This window comes from Marmota monax, unplaced genomic scaffold, assembly GCF_021218885.2.
Source record: "Marmota monax isolate L192 unplaced genomic scaffold, Marmota_monax_Labrador192_F-V1.1 WCK01_AAM20220418_F8-fsc00028, whole genome shotgun sequence".
Classification (NCBI taxonomy): Eukaryota; Metazoa; Chordata; class Mammalia; order Rodentia; family Sciuridae; genus Marmota; species Marmota monax.
The window spans coordinates 16,361,348-16,383,300 of NW_026694779.1; the positions used below are offsets into that span (position 1 = coordinate 16,361,348).

Consider the following 21,953-nt stretch of genomic DNA (forward strand, 5'->3'; position numbering starts at 1 on the left):
GTATATCCATCTTTCTACTTTTAACTAGCTGGTGTTAGTGGCTTTAGATGTTTCTTCTCTTACCTGCATCTCACTGTTTACTGTATTTTCAGCCCATCCTATGTTTACTAGGATTTACTTATTGTGTAAGTTCATAATAAAAAATGAAAGTTACTATGTAATATATGAATATATTTTGAAAGTTAATAATACATTTGTATTACTTATAAGCATATTAAGAACTTGTGAAGGATGAAAGGCTAAAAGTTTAGTCTCAGTTGTGCTATATGTATATATAACTTTCTTGTAAGCACTATCTTCAAAGATTGGCCTTGGGAAGAAATCTTAAGTTGATAGCCTAGTTCCTACTCCAGTCAGCAGCTGTTTTGTTTGGCCTCACTTATGTTAAAGACAAAATCCACCAACACTTAAAAGACAGACTTCATACAAAAATCCAGGGTTCCATGGTGGCACTCACTTTCAAAAGCATCTTGGACCTGCCCTAGGTCCTCCCAGTCTCTGAGACCTGGAAAGGGAGCAACCTGCCTAGAACCCGTGTAGAACAGGAAATGAAGGTAACTCTCACATGGAAGACTCCGGTGAAAGGAAAGGACAACAACAAAATGAAGAAAAGCCAGAAGACCAAAGCAGGGCCTGAGATGAAGGGAAGTCAGACAAGGAAGAAAAGCTGGATGTGGAGGGGAAGCCAGCACACCAGGGAAAGCTGTATGTAGGCTGAGAGAAGCCATGTGATAAGGGACAACCAGAAGATCAGGGTGAGCCAGAAAAGCAGGGAACGTGGGTGATGAGGGCAAACCGTAGGTGAGGTCAAGCCATAAAGCACCACTGAAGGGTTATGTGCCCTGTTGCAGAAGGGAAATGGATGGGCCACACTGATATTCCCAGTAACTCTCAGTAGGACCAGAGTAAAGGCATTGGAGCAGCAGATGAGAAACTGTACAGATGCATAGAGGGTCCAGGAAGAGATAAGGAAAAAACAAATGGGCAGCTTTCACCACATGCAGACACCTGCAGGATGTGCTGGCCCCAAACCCAAAGGGATGAGCAGAAAATCAGCATGGAGGCGGGGCCACTAGGGCCCTTTTGCCTTCAACTCTGGCTTCTTCAATCATCCTGTGGCAGCCTGAGTTCCCTGCCAGGATTTTTTCCAGGCCCTGTGCTTTCACCTTGAGCTGGTGCTTAGCATTAGGTGGCACTCTCCTTACCAGTGGCTCCTGACCCAGCTACAGCACTGTTGGTACAAGATTTGTACCTGTGTATGCTACAGGATAAATCAACAGAAAGTCTGCAGACCAACTTTGTATAAAAGACCCAAACCTCCTTAAACTATTTCTTTAGCGGGGAGATGGAGACAGTATTACCTTTTCAGAAGGCTACTTTTGAGAAGTATAGCACCTGAACAAAGGAGATGCTAAATGTTGTTTCTTCACCTTCAGAAATTGAGGCTATGCTGGGGACATGGCCAAGTTCTAGCTTAGTAGTCCTCAAGGCCCTGGGTTCCATCCCTGGTACCCAAATAAACTAACAAAAATTCAGGCGGGCTCTGTGACTTTTTAGGTATAGAATGTAAATTTACCTCCTTTGGATTGATAATCAAACAATTTGTCAACATGGAGCTGGGAAGAATAAATGAAAACCACTGACACATAACTACAAAGCTTTTGAGCAGAAAACTGCCATCTAACCAAAAAACAAAACAAAAAAACTGTCATCCAAGTCAACAACAAGGACTACATGTTCCCACATTAAAATACTACAACCCAGGTTTTTAGTACATATGCTTAATTTTGGTTTTAGTATCTTTGAAGAAACAAAAATATGTTGTGACCTTAATATAAAAATAGTTATTCAATTTCATTACATAATTATGTTAGAGGCAAGTCAGATTAAAACAGTAGATCTTTACTGTGGAAATCACTGTAGCAAAAGTATTAATTCAGGTGCAATAAAAATCTGGTGATAGTAATTCTTTTAAACATTTAAAAATTATTCCTACATTACTTTGGAATTACTATTCAACTTAATCTACTTTTTAAAATTTCAGTGAAAAAGGAAGACAATGTATGATTTTATTAATAAATAGTGCAAAAGCATCAGCGATAACTGTTTAAACAGTAAATTTTTTAAACAGCCATGTCCTGGCTTAAATCTGTGCATATTGGCCTCTATGGCACTACAAATAAATACATGAAAATAGTTCCTATTTTCATGCACAGGTATTCAGTTATAACACTGTTTACAAATTATTATGGACAAGATAAAATGCAATAATTAACATTCATTTGGACAGCCACAGTGAAATGAGCATTAAATCAAGAAACAGTCTATGTTCAGGATACTCTACATGTCAAGCTGTAATGTTAAAAACTGAATTCCTTATTTCCTTGAAGGTTGTCCTCTGTGTATGTGGTGCTCAAGTGAAGGCCGAGGAGTGTGTTCTTCAAGCAGAATAACAATGCTCACACACAGGAGGGCGCCTGCCTCCTCCTTCAAGAGAAGCAACCCACTTAGTCCAGGTACCCTCTCCCTCCAGGCATCATCACCCATACAAGGAAGATGCTTGTAAGCACCAACCCCAAAACTCTGTCTTCAAGGTAAGTTATCAAGTTAAAAAAGAGTAGTTCATTACATTAAAAAAAAAAAAAAAAAAAAAACAAATTCCAGCAATACTAATGCTAAAAATGACATCAATTATATTTCTTAGCATCCATGAAGTATCTTATTTCCCTAAGTGTTCTATTATGTGCAGATTTATTCTCCTTAAGAAGTAAAATGCAGTTTGAATAGTACAGTCTGTGGTGTGGTGACATCAGCAACTGCCAGTTCTTGTCCATCAACGAGTCCTAATTCTTAAAATAAAAGAAGCATAATTAGTCCCCAGCAAAAAAGAAAAAAAAAAAAAAGAGAGAGAGATAAAGGTAACAATATACACACGAATATAGTTTTATGGTACAGATAAACATAGAAATTAAGTTCTCTTTAAGCAAGATAATAATTATTTTTTTGGAGTTTATTAATTCTATTAAAAGAGCAATTAATTCTTTTTCCAAAGATATAAGTAATTATGATCTGATCATGTATTAAGTGCATTAAGTGCATTAAGTGCAAATCTAGAATAAACATTTACTATTTTTACCAAAATAAAACTATTAATATATGTTTAAAATACCTTTCAACGTCTTGGAAAGATTTGGCCTTGTTCGTTCTTCAATAGAAGTTACTGACTAGAAAACAAAACTTACGTTAATGTAAATCACATTAAAGTGAAATTAAACTGTTGCTAAAATTTTCTGAAAAAAAATTTAAAATGAGCACTGATCACCTGTAAGTAAAGTGTTCTGTTGTTCCCCTCTAATGTGGCTGTAATAGCTGGAGATTTCATTTGCCTAAATATGATCATGAGAAAAATATAACATCATTTGCTTAAAAAACAATTCTTGTTTTCAAAGTTTTAAAATACAAAATAAAGGATTTTTACAATATAACCAAAGCACAGAACACTTACAGAGAAGCACTATTGGTTAGATAATCCAAAACCTCCTGCAGTTTTGCTGATGGAGAAAACTGAATGTTCTGAGGAAGCTGGCTACAAGCTGGGCAGTTTTCCTATGTACAGAAAACACAACAAATTTCAGTGGTACATGAACCAATACTAGTCTCCTTGTAAACAAGGAAATGGAAATCAAGTTATTTATGATCAGGCATATTTCCTATGAAAACTTTTTAATGCTTTAAAGGCTGTTTCTCATAATAGACTATTTCTTCTAAATTATTTTGCTGTAGAGTATTTATTTGAGACTACCCATCAATAGATGTGTAAGTAGAGCTCTGGTAGTTGGCAAGTAAAATACTCATGATTTGGGCCATTCTGTTCAAATTGCTGATCAGAAATTAATATGTAAAAATCAAAGCATGCATGATCAAAAACCTTCCCATTAGTTGAACAGTACCAACCTTTCTCTCGGCTTCAAATGTGTAAGTGTACAGCCCGTCTACGTCATTGAATACCAAGTAATTATTAAGGGGAATGTATGCACTGTAATGAAAAGAGGTTCATCTTTACACAATCAAACCATGTCAAAACATAGATTTATATATATATTAAAGATGAAAACCATTACCTTGTAGCTATTTTAAAAACTTCAGTGGCACACACAGCTGAAAGGGGAGAAAATAAAGATGCTTTAACTCATTTGAAAATTAGACACTTAAAAGGTTAGTTATAAATCAGAATACATTTACAATGGCTATTGATTTTTTAAAAATATGCTCTTTTAAAAACTGAAAAAGCTACAAATTTTCATTTGTTTTGTGAGATCTAAGCAACAGAGTAACATACTTATTTTTCTTCTTCTTTATCAGATTAATGAGCAGCCTGTTATACTGGTATTAAAATGTCCCTCCACTGAAAAGCACATTAAGACATAGCATGGACAAAAATTATGCAGGGTTCAACAGCTTGTTCTTCTTTGGATAACTTAATTACACAATTCACCCAAGATACTGAACTCCTGAAACACTAGTAGCTGCAGAAACATCAATTTAAACACTGATTCAAAAACCAAAGGAAAGAAACAACTAAGAGGTAGTCTTTCCTCCTTACCTGCAATGACTGCGTTTGTGGAAGCAACAGCAGGAATGATGCGTTTTACCACCCCTGAAAAAATGTATCAATTAAAATACAGTCATTTGTCTTAAAATAATAGTTTAAAATGATTATTAATGCCATTTTTGGGCTTTAAAGCCAGGGAGTAAAGGTTAATCATGAAACAATGTTTTGCGCTCCTATCATTTTATAATGTGCTCAGAATCTTAATCTACAGGAACAGAGAGATTTTTCTGGTGTACAGAAGTGCTCCTCCAGGTCCTCTGGTTTCTCTCTTCCCTATGGACGCTCCAGTCCTCAAGCTGCAAAGTGTACACCATGTTCTGGTGAAAGGTGTGGGAGGATGAAGGAGAGCCAGCCTCAGGAATTTAGCGAGACCCTGAGCAACTTAGGAGACTCTGTCTCAAAATTAAATATTAACAGGGCTGGGGATGTGGCTCCATGGTGGTAAAGTGCCCCTGGGTTCAATCCCTGTTGCCAAAAAAAAAAAGTATGGATGAAGGAAATAACATCCTGAAATGCGTTTATCGTTCTCTAAGACAAAGCACACTTATTTGTTAATTTTAAGGACTGCCAAGTGCATCCCATATGCCAGACACTGTTCCAGGTGGTGTTCACAGTGGCAGTGAAGAAAGTTTCTGACAGACCTTTCAGGGGGGACATAGCAATTAAATGAAACAGTGTGTGTTAGGACAACAGTGGTGGGGGGTAGTCCTCATGAGATGGCCCTGAGGCCTCCTTGGAGAGGGGATGGAACCATGGCAAGGACCCAGTCAGTCATGCAGTGATTTCTCTAAACAGCAATAGCCTCAGTCCCAGATTCGGATGCTTAACAGCGTAAGTGTGAAATACTCTTTGCATTAAAAAATGAGGCTGTCAGTAAATAGTGTCGTGCAAGGAAAAACAGGTAAAGTAGGCACGGTTTAGACATCAGCGGAGGCCGAATGATGAAAGAACCTGGTTGATGGATACCTGAGGGAAGGAGGAAGTCTTGAGGGATCAATGAAAAGAATATTCCAGGCACAGGCATCAGGGGGTATTAAACCACCAAGGGGTGAAGGAGCATGATGTGTTCAGGGAACACCAAGCTGGTCAGCACAGGGAAGGGAGTGGGGTAAGGAGGACAAGGTATGAATGGAAGTTTCAAGTAACGTCACTAGCACACCAGTGAATATAAGGAAATAATCAAGAAGGAAAACAGGCAATTTGCAAAAAGAAAAACCTCTTCCTGGTGAACCTCTGAGACTCGGGGGCAAAATTCTAGGAAGGATGGATGGCCTGTAGTAGGTAGGCCAGGAGCCCTGCTGACAGCGACTGAGCTGACTCTTCAGAGGCAAGTCTTATAGGACCAGTCCCATCTAGCCACTATGACCAGCTGGGCAACTCAGGGACACAGGGAAGACATTGTGTCCAGGCTTACGCAGAGCAGAAAGGTCCTTCAGCAATAAAAAGAAATGTGAAATACTCAAGAAGGCCTAATTAATAGAATGATCTAGATGTGAAAGGGTCTGAATCACATGTCTGCTATCAGGCAACTAAGTCTTGTTTTTTTTTTTTCCTCCTCCTCCTCCTCTTTTTTGGCTGGGAACTGATCCCAGGGTCTTGAACATGCTAGGCAAGTGCTCTACCACTGAGCTATATCCCTAGCCCTTTTTATTCTCTTGCCCAGTTGCCCAGGCTAGTCTGGAATTTTTGACCCTCCTGCCTCAGCCTCCAGGGTAGCTAGGATTACAGGCATGCACCACCATGTTGGGCTAAAATTTCAATCAGATGTTTGGAGAAGAAATAAATAGTAAGTTTTTCAAAACAGAAGATCAATGGAAGTTGGTAGAGAGAGAGAGAGAAAATAGGAAGTTGAATTTTAAGAATAAATGTCTAAGAACCTATACTTGGATAAAATAAAACAACACCCCAAATTGCCAAGTCTGTAATAGGGAGACGTGGCTTCGCGACTGCATAGTCAGAATAAACAGTAGACAGGAGACAAGAGAATCCAAAGTGCAGCATCGAGGACAAAAGAACAAACGGCAGAAAAACAAAAACTCTACTCTCATCTTTAAGAGTGCACCATCTGTCCCAAGTCTGGTTCACAATAAGCCGGATCCCAGAATGCTGCTCTGGCCAGGCAGTCAGGACGGCACAGACAACTGGAATATAGCCCCAGCAGAAGCAGGCAATGAGGACTTGAGGCCACACAGCATGAGAGAGGTCTACAGAGTGACAGACCTGGGTCCTCAGTACCTGCAAAGGTAGGCAGAGGAGCACTAGACTGAGATGAAAGGTAGAGATGTCTTATCTTCGACTTAGAGACTACACAAAATAATCATGCAACAGCATTGTCCAAATGTGAAAGAGATGTCCACAGGGAGCCATGGATGTCTTCATTGAGAGAGAAAGTGGAAGACTCAGGGCCTAAATAAGCACAATCCTATCATTTCACTAACCCCCTAGTAATACATAGTGTGAATTCTGCTGGACCTGGTTCTCTCTACTCTGGGGGAACCTGGAAACTGTCATTTCCATGTGCCTTTACTGAATCTCAAATGGATGGTACTGTCTAAAATTACTTACTGATAATTTCCCCAAAGCATTCCTAGCCCTTAAAAAAGGGATCACCCAAAGATCATAATTCCTTGACAATTCACTAACTTACCTTGGGTGAGCCTATATGTAACACCCCTAATATTATATTGTGATGCTCTCTCTAGAGATTTTTGGAAAATCCATTGAATATGTTCAGGATCGTCTCCATCTAATAGAACCCCTTCTGTTAAAAAAAAAAAAAAAAAGAGAGAGAGAGAGAGAGAGAAAGGAAAACAGAAATATGTAATCATAAGCAATTTATTTTTTGATGAAATTATCCAAATGAATAATGTAGAAAATACATATTTTATATAATTCTGGATTATTAAATTAGGTTAATTACCTCCAAAAGGTTGCTCTTTAGGCCACTGCAACATCCTTACATACTCAATACAATGCTCTGGTAGCCTGGGCATAGATGCAATGGTGCACATGGGAAAATTAACCTAAAACCAAGTTTGTCTTTTTTAGTGAATTTTAAGTGATGAATTATTTTAAAAAGCAACTTCTAGTTACGATTTAGTTGTAACATTCACCTCAGAACTCCATTTATATAAGGAAAACACTGTATGCCATTAATATTTCTAAAACTAACGGAGTAGCTCAGTTACTTTAGGTTCATCTTCCTATAAAGATGGGTTGCCCTATTCTTTTATGCTATGTAAATTTAAGCTCTGTTAGAACAAGAGAAGTGCTGAATTAGGTTCTCAAATATGAATCACTTATGTTTACCTGATATTTAAATACGAAGGTATGAAAGAAAAAAAAAAAAAAAACAAATTGAGAGAAACCAACTTTTAAGTCATATGAAATATAAATTCCAAAATTTTAACTGTCCTTTAAAGTGGGCAGGTAGACTAAAGAGCCCCATTTGGAAACGTCATTCTATTGCTGGTATTTTTATTTCCCTAAAATAAGGACAGCTGTTCCCTTTCATCTGGGGGGATACATTCCAAGGCCCTCCATAGAAGCCTGAAGCTGCAGATCTATACCCAACCCTATACATGCTGTTTTTCCCTACACATACATGCTTTAGCGTAAGAAAGAGTCTAACTTATAAATTAAATACAGGAATAATAATGATAAAAATGAAAGAATGAAACACAATACAATAAATGTCATGTGAGCGTGGCCTCTCAGCATCACTGTCCTACAGGCATCACTGTCTTTGGCTTCTGCAGCCCACTGTTCCTTTGTCGTGCCTGTTTCTGAAGATGCTGTTGATGTTTTGGACTAGGGACTAAACCCAGGGGCCCTTGAGCACTGAGCCACATCCCCACCCCTTTTTATTTTTTGAGACAGGGTCTCACCCAGCTGCTTAGGGCCTCTCTACACTGCGGAGGCTGGCTTTGAACTTGTGATCCTCCTGCCTCCGCCTCTAGAGCCACTGGGATGACAGGCGTGGGTGACTGCACCAGCCATCTTTTTTCCCCCTTTATTAAGTCAAGGACCTTCACTTTTTCACTGAAGGGAAGCACCTGCTGTTTCTCTTTGGCATGTACAAACTGCTCCTGTGCTCTGGAACCATTTTTGAGACAGGAGCACCTTCCACACCACCAGTGACATAGGACACTGATGTGATAATCGAGCACACATAGCATGGACTCTGCACAAAGGAGCGAGTCATAAGCTGGGCAGGCAGATCAGAATGGCATGGCATGAGATTTCATCACATACTGAGCACACAATTTAAAACTTACAAACTGTCTATTTCCAGAATTTTCCATTTAATGTTTTCAGAACATAGGTAACTAAAACCAGGGAAATCAAAAACATGGATAAAGGAGGAATACTGTGTAACTGAAAACCAAATAAATCACAGCTTTATCTCAGCACACTCTGTAATTCTCCTCGATCCCTACCTCCCAAATAAACAACTAGTACAAATGAAGTATAAAAGCAAAACAGTTCAGAACTATGATATTCAGTCTATAACTTTCCTTAAATAGACAAGAACCTCAAGTTTTATTCTTAAAATAATCATATTTTTCAAAACTGATTTACTTATTTTGTGCTGGGGATTGAAGCCAAGCCTCATGCATGCTAAATAGATGCTCTAGCACTGCACGACACCCCAGTTCTTAGCACAATTAAAAATGTTCACCCCTAATTAGAAATCCTAAGTCCTGACTAGATGTAAGAATTCAACCCCACTTTAGCGTAAGATGCTATGAGAGACGCGCAGGTCCTTCTAGTTACCTGTGGTGGATAGAGCTCCAGCGTGCACTCGATGCACGCAGTCATCCCAGGCAGGATCACCCGGGCATTGCCTTTAAAACCTTCTGTTCCCCCATCAATCAGAGGGACAATGGAGCTTGGATCCAGCACACCATCTTCATAGTTTAGGAGAGAGATCTAGGGAAGCGTTTTGAATGTTGAAAGGGAGAAGGGATTAAAAACTGAAAACCAGCAGCACACTTCCAAGTAACTCTGGGAGGGTCACACTGCTAACATCTACACTCCAGGGTGATAGTGTTCACAGTCTGTGTTCTCCCCTCAACCACTGACTGGGAAGTAACAGAGAAGTACATTCACTTAATCCAGAATTACATAAACTGATTTCCAAAAACAGGATATGCAATTCTGGTCCTTGGTATGTCAAAAACAGAGGCAAACCCTTCAGAGAACTGTGACACTAAAGTCTTTACCAGCATTCCATTAATCCATCTTCTGGCTATGATGGAGTCCAGGCCACACACGATAATATGAAATTCTAAGAGAGACAAACCAGGTTTAATTTTTAAAGACTCAGTTCCACGTGATGTTCCCAGGCAGTCCCCTACACTGGCAAATGCACCACTCTGGTGTGGAATGCTAATAGCAGAGAAGGCTGTTGCAGGGAGAAGGGACAGGAAACTGGGATTCCCATTCTACTGTGCTGAGGACCTAAAACTGCTCTCAAAATATATATTTATTAATTTAAATAAGGCAGTTTTACAAAATGATTTGCTTTCTTAGAAACCAACGATAAAGTGCATTTTATCACAATCTCTCTCTCTCAAAGCTTCTGACCCTTGAGTAATCCTTATTTCAGTCAGCACGGAACAATACAGCAAGTCGATCAACTACGACCTAAAATCGTGGCACTCTTTTCAGTTGGTTGATCGAGAACCTGACTGAAAAACCAATGCTGAGAAAAACCAGCTGAGAGAGCCTTCCAGCAGCCAGCAATTGTGGAAAGGCCAGCAACTAAAAAGCTAAGAACCGAGGAAATTAATTTCAAGCGAACAACTTACGTCGATAGAAAGTGTCATTGAAATCTTGAATCTTGTTGAAGTGTCTGAACACAGGTAAAGGAACTTAAGCGGCCAAAATTTTAATTTCTAAAATGAACTTAAAATGCCAACAGAACAAATGATAAGTGTATATTTAAACAAGAAACAGTGTTCAAAGCAGGGGATTCAAGAAACCTGACAAGACCCACACAAGCCTACTTCCTGGCAGTCTTTCCTCCCTCCCTAACCACTGGTCTCCCCATCCCTGAGCACCTCTCATCAACCAAACCAATGCCCTCTGGGAGGTCTGCAGGCTACCTGGCTGTAGGTTGGTTGTGTTTGGTTTTGGTACTGGGGATTGAACCCAGGGCCTCACACACACTAGCAAACGCTCTCCCAGTAAGCAACGTCTTCAGCACAGCCTCCATTTAAAAAGCAAGATTTCTAATTTGTGCCTACAAATAGTTGTGAAAAATAAATGATTTTTCTCACCCATTCAGACCTCCATTCCTTTTGAACACTAGGCAAGTAGGAACCTGAGCCATAGCTAAGAGGTCAACAAAAGAAACACAGCAAGCCTGGAAAACTGGCAGTGGGGGAGCCAGGGGCTACCCCAAGAGATCACTCACGCAGGCCTGTGTGTGGTGCTGGGGACAGTCTGCACAGCCTGGGCACCTGCTCACCACTGAGCTCAAACTCCGGCCCTTTTTTATTTTACTTTGAGACAGGATCTTTCCAAGTTGCCTCAAACTCGCAAACCTTCTGCCTCAGCCTCCTGAGTAGCTAAGAAGACAAGGGTGTGTTACCAAGCATGGCTCCACATCCTGGATTTCTATAAAATACACAAGGTTTCTCAGATCTAAATAATGACCCAGAGAGAATACAAATATCCTTGCTTTTTTTGGCCCTAAAGAGGCAGTATTTCCAACTTATGTTCAAATAATATGAATTTATAGTAAGTTCCAAGCAGAGTACAGAAAGGTCTCATGGTTACATCTCACATTATCACAATGTCATAACCATGACTACAACATTGTTACCATGTGAATACAGCTGACATTCAGACACAACTGTACATCTCACAACTGTTCTACCACCATAAAGGCCTCTCAACACCTGTTTGTAGCTGATCCCTGACCTCATGCCTAATCCCTGGCGTCACTCACTTTCCATCTCCTTCACTGTCATTTCAAGATGGTATGTAAGGGGAGCCCCCAGAATCTGACCTTCCGAGGGTAACACTGTTCACTCAGCAGTCTATACGTTTCACAAGGTGCTTTTACTAGTCAGTAGTATTTCGTGACAGGTATACTACAGTTTGACACTTGACCTATCGCGGGAAGTTGTTTGCAGTTTTGGGCTACCTACCACAAACAGCCATGAACACTGTCACAAAAATTGGCTTTTATGCAAACATGTGTTCTTTCCTCTGATACAATGAAACTATCAGGTGCTCTGCAAGTTTATGCCTACAATTTTAGGATCAGCCAAACTATTTTTCAGGATGGCTACCCTATTTTACATTTCCATGAGTAACATGTGAGTGATCTTGTTTTTCTGTAATTCCATTAGCATTAGTTGCCATATTTTCTTAATAAAATATCCCTTTATATCTTTCATCCATTTTTAAATGGGATTGTTTAACTGTTTGTTTGGTGATACTGGAGATTTAAGCCAAGGTTTTACACATGCTAGGCAAGCATTTTATTACTCAGCTATATCCCCAGCCTTTTTTATTTTTGAGACAGGGTCTCCTAAGTTTCTCAGATTGGCCTCAAACTTACGATATCCTGCTTCAGCCTCCAGAGCAGCTAGGATTATAGGGGTGCACTGCTGTACTAGACTTACTACTGAGTTTTCAGAATTCTTTATATATAGTTGGCCCTCTGTATCCATGGGTTCTACAGGCGTGGTTCAACAATTTGGGATAGTATTGGGGAAAAAAAAAAGAATCACACCTTACTATGTTCAAATAATATGAATTTATAATAAGACTGTTTTTCTTTGTCACTATTCCCTAAACAGTTCAACTATTTTCATAGCATTTAAATTGCATTACGTATTGTAAGTAATCTGGAAATGATTCAACCTCATCGTTCAGTATAAATACTAGGCCATTCTACATAACAGGACTTCAGCATCCCTGGACACTGGTCTCTCTGGCAGCCTGGACTTGATCTTCCATGGACACTGAAGGAACTGTATTGGAAACAGGACTGCCTTGCAGCTGCTTCATCATCCCTCCAGTCGGGTGGTCTGCCTTTCCCTCCCTGTGAGAGGGTCTTTCACAGACCCAAGGTTTCTGATTTTATTCAAGTCCTGCTTGTCAACTGTGTCTTCTGTGGATGATGCTGATGTGATCTAAAGACTGGTCAACAAGCCCAGGTCCCAAAGACAATTTGCCATCGTCAGGCTTCTCCCTTTCACACCGTATGCTTGCATCCATGCCCACTCCGTCAATTCTACAGGAGGGGTGAGGGTCAGGCCGGGGCAGTCCAGCTAATCCAGCACAGCTACGGCAGACGGCCCTTCCTCCACTGAGTTGTCTTTGTGCCTTTCTAAAGCCCAGCTCCTGTCCCTGCCCTTCTGTTCACCGATCTGTGCACTGTCCCTCTGACAGTGCCTGAGAAGCCTGGACACTGCACAGCAGCTCCTTCCACTTTATTCTTTTTTTCCCCTAGAATTGTTTTAGCCATTCCTTTCCTTTCCATACAGATTCTGGAATAATTCTGTATCAGTAGAACTTTTCTTGGGATATTGATAGGAACTGTAATGTCACACAGAAGTGACATTACCAAATTGTTCAATCCTTGAACACAGAATCTCTCTCCTTTTATTTGTTCTTTGGTTCTTTCATGAGCACTTTACGGTTTTCAGCACACTGGCCTTGTACTTATCTTGTTATATTTCCACTTAAATCCTACTGTTTTTGACAGTTCTACATGGCACTGTACTTTGGATTTCAGTTTCCAGATGTTCACTGTTAAGTCATGGAAACAACTGATTTTTATGTTGATTTTGATTTCTGAAGCTTTTCTCACATCTAAATCCAATCTCCTGATTGCCTATAAAATATCAAGTTTCCCAGATCTAAATTCCTACCACAGTAGGAATACTCCTTTGTTAAAAAAAAAAGAAAAAAAAAGATTCTTGTAAAAGTAAATTTTTTCTAACATGATACAACTTCCATTTACCTACCAACATGCCAACTGTCTACTCTGTCAACTACTAGAAGACACCACTGGCCTAGGAACTCAGTCTAGTAGCAAACATATGTGACTGAGACTGAAACTAAGAACAATCATTCAAAATGAAAGTAGATGATGACACAGTCCACATGAGCTTAACTGGAAAGTCAGGGCAAAGCTGGGTGTAACAGCCACACCCATCATCCTAGCTGCTAGGGAGGCTGCAGGAGGAGGAACCCACACTCTAGGCCAGCCTGGGAAACTTACCCAGACCATCTGAAAATAAAACAAAAATATGACCCAGAGTTGCTATGCACCAAATTTCTGATGCCTTTTAAATACCTTGATGCCTGTAGCATTAGAAATGCTTTCTTATTTAAAATAAAATTTTTTAAATAGATTAAATAAATAAATAAAACAAGAAGGGCTGGGGACGTAGCTCAGTGGTAGAGTGCCCTGGGTTCAATCCTAATACAAAAAATAAAAGCAAAAACCAGGATGAAAACATATTTACATAACTATAAAGAAAAAATGGAAAGATTATAAAACAAAAGGTTACTGTCTATTACTTCAGTAATAAAATCATGCCACCTTTTCCCCTTATCTATATTCTTTATTTAATGTGTTATAATAAAATTTGATCTCAAAAAGTAAGCAATGCTTTTGACAAAAGGATACGGAACTACATTGCAATTAGGAATCCTGTCATTTAAAAATTCTGCAGCAACTTCAGCCTTAGGTCTTCCAACATCTTTAGGCCTACAGGAAAAATCATATTTAAATGATCATTCATAATATAAATCTAGATGATCCACATAATTAAATTTTAAACATAAATATAAATACACAGTGAATTTACTTATAGAATATTTAGAATTTTTTAGCTAAGTATTTTTACACCAATAATAACTTTCTTTTTTTTTTTTAAATTAGTTTTCTTTTTTTTTAAAGAGAGAGAGAGAGAGAGAGAGAGAGAGAGAGAGAGAGAATTTTTTAATATTTATTTTTTAGTTTTCGGCGGACACAACATCTTTGTATGTGGTGCTGAGGATCGAACCCGGGCCGCACGCATGCCAGGCGAGTGCGCTACCGCTTGAGCCACATCCCCAGCCCCCAATAATAACTTTCAACCCTAAATTTCAATCCCTGCTGATGGTCTTTACTATGACATCTAATTATGTACTTAAGTGAAAACATGAACAGTGCTTTTTTTTTTTCCAGGTAAAGCATAAAAATGCCCTATTTCCTGGACAGTTATCACTCTGACATTTTTCAGTGTAAGAACTTAAATATCCAAACAAACATTCCAGGTACATAGCCTGAACCCAGAACCTTAAGAGGTTACTTACCTACTATGCAAGCCTTGCCTGAAATATAAAGAGATTCATTCTAGGGTCACAAGAACCTTCTACTTATTATCGCCTTCTTCCAGTGTGTGCTAACTAATAAATTCTGGGTCCCTTAAGCAGCTTTACTCATGTTTTTAAAGAAAGAGTAATTTTCAAAGGCATTACCTAAAAAGTGCAAATAGATCAACATTTTCAAGAAGCCAACAACATAAAGCCCCAAAGGTCACCCCTAGCTAATAACCACGTAACAGGAGAGGACACCATTCCCTCTTCCAGCAGGACCCAGGGCATTTCTTTTCCTAATGCCTCCTTATCCTTCTCATACAATGACTCACTCCTTCATGTACTCAGGAAGTGCCTCATGATTCCTACCTTCATAACACATTTTATCATATGCACACCTATCAGACCCACCAGATTTAAACACCTGGAAAAAAGCAATTGTATTTTTACTCTTGTATTCCTTCATGTCTAACATGAACACTTTAAAACAAATGAAAATAACACATCTCATTGGCTTATTAGAGGGTATATTTTATTTAAAATTGGAATTTCAAAGAAAAATACTTTAACAGGTCAATTTTTCTCTTCTCCATACAACAATATTCTTTTTACATTCAAATCTGCTAAGAGTTTTGTTGTCAATTTGTCCTAATTTGCATAAGACTATAAACCAGAGCACTTGATTTCAGTATTGCATCCAACTGCTGTGTACACAGGAAGCTCCTTGGGTATGTAGTAGGGATTGTGCATCCTAGGCTTTCACAGCAGATACCAAGCAGAAGAACCCCATAGTGGTTTCTGGGAAGACTGCTGGCTCATTTACATGCTAACTGGGATCTGACTGCTCCACACAGGACTGCCTTATAAAAAATGGCCTTTTGCACACATCCTTACAGACATCTTCACCGAATTACTTAACCAAGAATTGAGAACTACTTTGAAATTAAATAAGGTAACACATATAGAGTTTAGAAAGTGCTTAGCACCTAATAAACACTCAAGAAATGTCAACTATCATTATTTCTTCAACCATTTTAGCCACAAATTAAAGGGCATGGCCTATTATCAATAATCAATCATTTCAGTGGACTTTCAGAGCATTTCTATAATCAAAATTTGTCATACTAGAAATGGTCCACATACCAAGAAAAAAGAATATATTTGCTTACAGAACTATTTTCACTCAGATGCTCCAAATTATCTTGCAAAATTTTTCATAAAACTAAGCACTAGTTTTCTTTTTTCCTAAATAAAATTTGCATATATTCTCCATTAGTTTTTAAAAAATCTATTAAACTTCAATGTACACAAGTTCAAATGTTTTGCAGGGTTAAGGAAAAAAACTCTGATAGTAAAACTTACCTAAATAAAAACTGCCTATTTAGATTGGAAACATCTATAGTGTCCATGTCTATAACATGAATCTGCCTAAAACCAGACAGAGCCTGTGGGAACAAAAACAATCCAATTAAGCAGAAGTGTCCTGACAATTGTGGAAATTTAAGATTTGTTTTCAGTGCAGCCCACACCCAAAACTCTTGGTAACAAACTCTGCATAACTGCATTCCATGACTAAAAGAAGTCTTAAAGGCACACAAAACTTGTGATGGTAAAAGTGTGTACTGGCCCAGCTTCAACCAGCCTGGAACCAGAGGACAGCAGCTCAGGCCTCTGTGGCTTGTGACTCTGCTGCTCCCTGCCTAGATGGGTGTCCCCCAGGCACCTGCATGGCACACTGCTTGCCTGGCTCAAAGACACCTTCTGCAGCCTGTGCCCAAACGCCAGCCTTCCTCTCTTGCCTCCTTCCTGTCTCCACAGGTTGGTTGCCACCTATAAATTCTGCTCGTCTTTTCCCCTCAGCTAAAATGTGAGCAGCATGCACACCTGTCTGTATTGCTCAATGCTACATCTTTCCCATCTAAAGTGGTGCTCAACACATGCAGAGGAGGCTCAAGAAATGTAGGCTGTTGAGTCACTAAACAAAAACAAGAACAACAAAAAAACATGTATCTCTTATGTGCCATGGCTAAATAAAGCAAAGTAACAGGGAGAAAACTGAAGTCCTAAGTTTTTTTGCCTTGTGTAAGAAGTAAATGATGTAACAAATAACAACCACTCCTTGAAGCTGTTTGTTGACTAATCCTCAGATCTAATCTTCAATTATTTTACATTTAATGTTAGTACATACCACATAAGAAACAATGGGCTTCGAAATGGAAGTGAAGCTTTCAGAGACTTGGACATACATATTGTTTAACAAAATCACTGTCTAAGCTCCAGGAGCACTTCCCTTCCACAAGTCTGTGGTTTCACATTGCAGGAGCATCTAAGTCTGACAAGGTGCCATCATTTTGGCACTCTAACCCAGAATATCACACACACTGCTATTTTATACGTATGAGACTTGTCTCCCCAGTAAAAATGTAAATTTGTTGTAGAGACCATGGAGACCTGTAATTCCCAGAGAAGCCAGCATAACACTATGTACAATGGACATTTAAGTGTCTACAACTTCAATAGGAGTGACATTAGTGTTTCTTAGTGCAATTAATACAGCTGGGTTTACACTGAAAAAAATTTTTGGTACTGGAGATTTAACCCAGAGGCATTCAATCCCTGAGCCACATCCCCAGCCTTTTTTATTTCTAATTTTGAGACAGGTTCTCAAAATTAAGTTGCTGAGGCTGGTCTCACACTTGCAAACCTCCTGCCTCAGCCTCCTTAGTTGCTGGGATTACAGGCCTGGCACCACTGTGCCCAGCTTTTATACTGAAACTCTAATTGCCTTGGGCAACTACTCAGAACCCCCACCTGTTCTCTGACCTGCTTTATCTTCTCAAGCATTTCCACTGCCCACACAGCAATGAGAAGCCCACCTGTAACAGTTTTAAATCAATTCTCCCCTTACCTATTTTTGTTAAATAAACTGATAAAAGACTGAAAAAGCCACTGTGTGGTTATAAAAAAATTAATGAAACCAATTAATTATACAACAAATTATGAATTTCCATAAAATATGCACAGGTTTAGCCATCCTAAATTTAGGGGTTTATCATGGGTCATCAAAAATTACCATTTTATTAGGTCACATAATGCTTACCGCTTCAGTGAAAAAGGATACTAGTCTCACAATTGATTCCAGGCCATTCACTATAATCCAGAAAAATCTGGAACTTCCCTGACCTCAGTGTTTCACTCTATAAAATGATACAATGTTTACTCATCTAGCTGGTTAATTTGGAAAAGTAAAAGAAACAGTAAATTATTTGAAACTCACATTAAAATACCAATTACTCGTTTTTTATTTATTTCAGTGTCAGTAAAATAAAGTGGGTTCTTTGCAAAAGAATATATGCCAAAATTTGGTCAAGAGCAGAGAAGAAAATAAGTATAAGAAATTCAAGAATTTTATAAAGTTCAAAACGTTCCAAAGTGATGTCCTTAAATCGAATTTACTGTGTAGAATATGACCTACTAAACTTATCTAACAAGGACTCAAGAAAAAGTTAACAGTCACAATAGAGAAATTTCCTAGTATGGCAGAAAAGGAAAAGATTTACTCATCACCAAAGACAATAATACTTTATATATATATATACATATATATACACACATATATTACCAGATTTTTCAGGAGCTCACATCCTAAGCCACCAGCTCCAATGATTAGAACTTTACATGTATCTAACAAAAACTGGAGAGACTGTAAAGAATGGAAAGGCATATTAAAATCTTGATGATTACCATTAATAAAGCAACAAACCACAAGATAGCTTCTGATGTACCCAAGAAAAATACAATTAAGGATAAAGAGCAGTTTTCATTTGACCAATTACTTCAAATTTATGAATCAGATCCAGAAATTCTAAAATACTAATGATTTCACAGTTTTAAATTGACTTTTACTGTGTAATGTTAAAAGGCTATTTCTAACAGGAAAAGCTATCCTAATTATTTTTTCTTTAACTTTTGAAAGAGTAGGGAAAGCATCAAATTCAGTTACTTAATTGATTTCCTAAATAATAGAAAAGTTTAAAAATCTTACAAATCGATGATAGAGCATTAAATAAGGTGTTTAAAGTTTTAAGAAATAAGAAGAATAACAGATGCTTTTGAACACAGTAAGAGAAATAAAACATGAGATGACAGAAGAAAAAACAGAAGGAACTCAGAAAATTCCTTATCAGCAAAAAATGATTTGAAACAATAATTTTAACAGAAGGGACACTCTTAAATTATCAAGCAAAACAAATAAAACTTTAAAAGTACAAGAAAGTATGGTGTATTATCCAAAGAAAGCAGATGTAACTCTATAGATTCTTGTTCAACTACTCAAAGATGAGACCCTGGGCCAAACTCAAAATTCTGCACACTAAATTTTAGGAGTAGCACAATATTTCTATTTCAAAATAATACCTCTTCTGAACACAAAAGTACATAAAAATTTATTGTAAAGAATCCTTTTTTCCATATTATAATGAAAAGCAAGTTGTATCTAATTGAACATTAGCTTCAAGTCAGACATATCAGTTCAAAATTCTATTACAGCACAAACATTTTAACATGCAATTCATTACAGTCAATGCTAAGATGCTCATTCCAGCCCAATTTCAAAACTTAAACAAGCATATCTATATTCCTATCAAAAGTTAATTTCTCATAACAAGGCTACAAAAGGGAAAAGTGTCTAAGAAATTACTTTGAGCTTTAAGAATTTAAAGTGTAACAACTTGAATGAAGTTATGAACTGAAAATTTTCAACTTACATAATATGAAAGTGACTCATGTATTAGTCATTCAAATAAAAACATTTAAATATTCTATTTAATACTTCAAGATAAATGTTTCACCAAACAGCATTTGCATTATAAGAGCAAATTAAAAAGGAAGCATTTTATTATTTTCAAAATGTAAACTACTAGAGCAATTATTTAAAAATAAATGTTTCTCACTTCAGTGCTTGGTTCGAAATCAGGGTGTGTGAAGGGTCCAGATCGCTCGAGGAACTTCTTTACATGGTTCCAGCGACCTTCCCAGTCTCCAGTGTCCCCACACCCACCATCAACAGCCATTCTGCACAGAACACAGTAAATTCAACTGCAAAGATCAGTATGAAAAAGTCACACCTATAACTATTATGGTTTTATGGAATGAAAAGGTAACCACACCAGACCTGCTCAAATAGAATAGGAAATGTTCAATGTGGTTATGTTTAGGCTTTCCAGTTTGTCTTGCTTATTATATTGGTTCATTTAAAACTAAGAACTGGATGTTTATTTCTATTTTTATTTTATCCATTTGATGAAATAGATCAGCCTATTTCTGGGTTCCTAGAGCAACCCAGGCTCAAACTGATCTCTCCATGACAAATGGACTTCTCTGCATTTGGCACTTACAAAAGAATACTGCAAACTTTCAGCCTATGCCTTCAACATTGGATCAGGAGGTATGAGATACCTGGGGGCACTTTCAGAACTGTGTTGTTTCCACTATACTATTGCTTATGTACCTTTCTGAGTCAGAATGGTGTGATTTAAAGATCATTTTTGACAAGAGGAACTTTCAGGCATTTTTCTCAGAAAGAAACAGAGGTTCCAATTTTCAAAAAAACAAAAGAATCACACTGTCAGGTGGTGGTTGTCACTAAACACACACAGAAAAGGATTTCGAGAGGCAGTATCACCTAGAACCTTCCAGGATACTGAATATGGGGCTCCACTAATAAAGGTCTATCAACAACTAAATAATAATGATGATGATGAAAGCATCTCAGTTCTTATGCAGAGCTGGGTTCCGCTGCACAACTAACGCTGTCCCCTTGAGCAGATCCCTTGACAGCCACAGACCTCATCTACAGGCGGTCTAGCTAGCTTTTAGGGGTCGACCACAGAGGCCTTGGCACTTGGCCTGGCACACAGTGCGCTCCCGACCTGCAACTGTCACTCCATGCACAAGCTGCGGGGGCAGCAAGGGTGGGGTGGCTTGTCACTATGGCCACCGAGCCAGGGCCGCGGCCCCTTCCAGGCGCGCGGAGGTCGCGGGGCTGGCCGGCGAGACCCGGCCCGCGGCCCCCGCCCCGCCCGGCCGGCGCGCAGCGCGGGGAGCAGGACCCCGGCCCGCCCCGGCCCCCCCCGGCCCCCCGGCCGCTGCGGCTGTCCCCGCGCCGGGGCGGGAGGCGGGGGTCCCCGGAGAGGCCCCGGCCTCCCGGCAGCACTAACTTCTCAGCCAGCAGCTCCTCTACTCTCCTTCTTTTCTTCTCCCTAAAAGAAAGAGAGAATAAAAGAAGGGTCAGCATCACGCCGCACACTGGCGCCGCGAAGGGATGGGGCGAGGGGACGGGGCGGGGGAGGGGACCCCGGCGGCGGCGGCAACCGCCCACCGCCGCGCTCTCACAGCCAGCCCAGCCCGGCGCGCAGGCCGGCCAACCCTGGTACTTACGGCTCTTCGCCATCCGCCATATTGCTCCCGCCGCTTCCCAGGGCCCCTCGCGGCGAGGAGGAAGGGGCGGGACCCAAGGGAGGGAAGGGGCCAACAGGAAGGAAAGGAGGGCGGGGCGTGGAAGGGGAGGAGCCTATTGGAGGATAGGAAGGGCGGGGACCGAGAGAGGAGCAGGGCCAATGGGGAAATGCTTAAAAGAAAAGGCGGGGCCTACGGAGGAGAAGGACGACTGGGTCTCAGGATGGGGCGTGGTCTACAGGAAGGAAAGGGAGGGCCGTGCTGGAGGAAGAGGCGGAGCCTACGGGGAGAAAAGGAAGGGCGTGGCCAGAGAGGAAGAGAAGGAGAAAAGGGTCTGAGAAAGGGGCGTGGCCTACAGGAAAGGAAAGGAGGATAGGGCGGGAGAAAGGGGCGGGACCTGAGGGAGGGGTGAGGGCGAGGGGGGTCTGGAGCAAGGGCGTGGCTGGTGGCAGGCGAGGCAGGGAGGGCCGCAGGAGGCGGCAAGGTTGTGCCGTCTGCAATGGGACGTGGGACGTTGTGTGTCTATGCGTTACCGTGTTCGTCGGCAGCCGCC

At 39.9% G+C, this 21,953-nt stretch overlaps 1 protein-coding gene across 4 annotated transcripts; it reads right to left on the minus strand.

Annotated features, from left to right (window-relative positions):
* Positions 1–1,881: 1,881 nt before the first annotated feature.
* On the minus strand, positions 1,882–21,487 carry Uba3 (ubiquitin like modifier activating enzyme 3). Of its 4 annotated transcripts, XM_046425675.2 has the most exons (18): positions 21,383–21,487; positions 21,163–21,204; positions 19,897–20,017; positions 18,567–18,647; positions 16,307–16,389; positions 14,271–14,351; positions 10,426–10,469; positions 9,838–9,902; positions 9,389–9,544; positions 7,533–7,635; positions 7,260–7,373; positions 4,604–4,657; positions 4,122–4,158; positions 3,955–4,036; positions 3,506–3,606; positions 3,323–3,386; positions 3,170–3,224; positions 1,882–2,849 (listed from the first exon to the last, which is right to left on the minus strand). In XM_046425675.2, exons 1-18 carry the CDS (start codon positions 21,400–21,402, stop codon positions 2,761–2,763), a joined length of 1,392 nt encoding a protein of 463 aa, XP_046281631.1. In that variant the 5' UTR covers positions 21,403–21,487; the 3' UTR covers positions 1,882–2,760. The 4 variants fall into 4 exon arrangements, with proteins under 4 accessions (XP_046281631.1, XP_046281634.1, XP_046281632.1 ...); XM_046425678.2 differs by lacking the exon at positions 18,567–18,647; XM_046425676.2 differs by lacking the exon at positions 21,163–21,204 and having other exon boundaries at positions 21,383–21,472.
* Between the last annotated feature and the right edge of the window lie 466 nt (positions 21,488–21,953).